Source organism: Hakea prostrata, chromosome 9 (genome assembly GCF_041222555.1).
Source record: "Hakea prostrata isolate BN-2017 chromosome 9, UWA_Hpros_2, whole genome shotgun sequence".
NCBI lineage: Eukaryota > Viridiplantae > Streptophyta > Magnoliopsida > Proteales > Proteaceae > Hakea > Hakea prostrata.
In genome coordinates, this window is record NC_142608.1 from 21,421,860 (window position 1) to 21,424,394 (window position 2,535).

General features: G+C 40.9%; 1 protein-coding gene across 1 annotated transcript; it reads left to right on the plus strand.

Moving 5' to 3' along the window:
• Positions 1 to 377: 377 nt before the first annotated feature.
• LOC149004990 (WUSCHEL-related homeobox 9-like) lies at positions 378 to 2,145 on the plus strand. Its single transcript, XM_089135764.1, has 4 exons — positions 378 to 498; positions 654 to 1,382; positions 1,826 to 2,043; positions 2,122 to 2,145. Exons 1-4 carry the CDS (start codon positions 378 to 380, stop codon positions 2,143 to 2,145), a joined length of 1,092 nt encoding a protein of 363 aa, XP_088991890.1.
• Positions 2,146 to 2,535: the final 390 nt, after the last annotated feature.

Below are 2,535 nucleotides of genomic sequence, written 5' to 3' on the forward strand. Positions count from 1 at the left end.
TTTCTGTTCTATCTTCTTTTAATTTCCTTTATTTACTCTTTCTCTCACAGGTGATTTTTGATGTTCCTAAGTCGGTATATTGGATGTATTTTCATCAACTTTTATTTATATACAAATACTTTTATCTTTCATATTGAAAGTACATGTTTTATTAATTGAGATGAACAGATCTCAGTGGTAGGTGAAGAGGCTATAAGAATAGGTGTTCGTGTGGGTTTGAGGTTAGTGTGGCAGAAACAACCCTAACACACAGAAGGGCTTTCTGTTGTTTCTCATCTGCAGGGTTGTTGGCTACTTAGATTGCTAGCTATAGCCATCTAGTTTGCCCTGCTCTCTTCATCATTCATCATCACTCTCCATCAATACCCTTTTGAATCATGGCTTCATCTAACAGACACTGGCCTAGCATGTTCAAATCCAAGCCCTGCAACACTCATCACCAATGGCAGCATGACATCAACCCCTCTGTTGGTTGCCAGAGAAACTCTCAGGCATCAGGTATTCACCACTCATGAGTTACAATTAATAAAATTTACACTTTGTCTTTCTTAATTTATAATCTTCTATAGGATCTTGTAGCCTCTTATTACACCCTTATGTTAAAGGCTTTAGAGGTAGCTATCTGATGGGGATGTGTTTTGGTTATGTGACAGTGCCTAGTAGTGAAGATAGGAGCCCAGAACCAAAGCCTAGATGGAACCCTAAGCCTGAGCAAATACGGATTTTAGAAGCTATATTCAACTCAGGAATGGTGAACCCTCCGAGGGATGAAATCAGAAAGATAAGAGCTCAACTTCAGGAGTATGGCCAAGTGGGTGATGCTAATGTCTTCTACTGGTTCCAGAACAGGAAATCAAGGAGCAAACACAAGCAGCGCCACCTTCAAAACATCAAGTCTCCAGCTGAATCCGGTTCAACAACTACTGTTCTGCCACCGGTTCAGTCCATGGCTGCACCTTCATCATCATCTTCCTCTTCATCTGAGAAATCTCCTCCGAAGAAGACCCACAAGAGCACAGCCATGGGAATGCTTGAGGCACCAAATTCTCCAGCAGTCTCTCTGAGTCAGTCCTATTACCAGCCTCAAGTAGACCTGTCTTCTGAACCATTCTTCTTTCCGGTCCAACCTCATGGATTCTCCTTCTCTGATGTAACAAATCTGGTTCAGTTCCCGCATCAAGTAGCTGCTGGGTCTTGCTCTGAGGGGCTCTTATTAACCGAACTGATAAACCAAGCTGGTCTGCCAAAGAAGGATCAAGAACAGCCAAAGATGAATCCATATGCTGCGGCTACTACTACCAATAGTACCGTCACTTCTATCACTCCTGCTGCCATTGGCTCTGCAACTCTCAATCATATTCATGGAGGTACCACCTTCTCAAGTTCACATCTCTCCTCTGCATGTTGCTGTTTACACTGGCATTATTTTTGCTTAACAATTCAAATAAAGACAATATCAGGGTTTAGATTATAATTTCTGGGAGATCGAATGTTCCATTCATGAAATTTTCAAATTTTGTTTTTTTCAAGTATGCCCAAGGATACAGGCGTCATATTAAGAAAAGGATTGGGGAGAAAAGGTAATAATTCAAGAAATATGACCCCATTTCAAGATAGGACGTGTGCATGGCTGCGGCTTTCCCTGTGATAGTGATTGACCACTGACCTAAGAAACCTAAGCCTTTTTGGGTTCCTTTCAAGAGAAGAAGAAGAAGAAGATTGGCTTTGGTTTGTGGTAGAAGTGATAAGCACGTAATAGTATATAATTAATAAGAAGGAAATTAAGGATATTTTTTCCCCTCTAATTCTGCGGCTTCCTTTGCAGGTGTGGGCGAAGGTGGAATGGCTCCGGTTGCTGCGGCGAAAATGATGGTTTTTATAAATGACGTGGCCTTCGAGGTGGCTGGTGGAGGAGCAGTTAACGTTCGAGAGACATTTGGTGATGACGCTATTCTGGTTAACTCCTCTGGTCAACCTGTTCTCACTAATGAATTTGGTGATATAAGTCTTCAATCTCTCCAGCATGGCGGTTTCTATTATTTGGTTAGTGTTTGACCCAGAATCCATCTGGTTCGCTAGCTAGTGTGGCTTTCTAGACTACTTCGTGTATTTGGATCTCAGGTTTGGGAGAATGGTCGATGCTGAGTAGCTGGAGATTTGCATGTATCAAGTCTGTGTTTAATGGTCCATCTCAAGTGTTTCTCAACTTTTTTTTTTTTTTTTTTTTTCTTTTTCTGTTTCCTTCTGTTATGGACTATATAAGTATGTGGCTTTTCACTTTTAGAAGGTTTTAATGTTCTGTTGTAATATGAACTTCAATGGTTAAGGAATTATGTCAATGACAACCCTGTATGATTTCTCTATACTCTCACTCTCTCACACACACACAAGTAAACCTGCAAAAGCTGTGACATACGAAAATGAGTACAGGCTTTGGACTTCGGAGAAACCCAATTTGCTTTTCCATCCAAGGCAAGGAAGTTGGCTTCAATTAGTGAAAACTTAATTTTGCTCTGATTTCAGCTTCAAGCTTCC

Excerpts from the sequence above, each read along its gene's own strand:
- LOC149004990 (XM_089135764.1), top strand. The coding sequence starts at position 378 with ATGGCTTCATCTAACAGACACTGGCCTAGCATGTTCAAATCCAAGCCC. Across the intron at positions 499-653 it reads GAGAAACTCTCAGGCATCAG|TGCCTAGTAGTGAAGATAGG; the intron begins GTATTCACCACT and ends GTTATGTGACAG. Across the intron at positions 2,044-2,121 it reads ATGGCGGTTTCTATTATTTG|GTTTGGGAGAATGGTCGATG; the intron begins GTTAGTGTTTGA and ends TTTGGATCTCAG.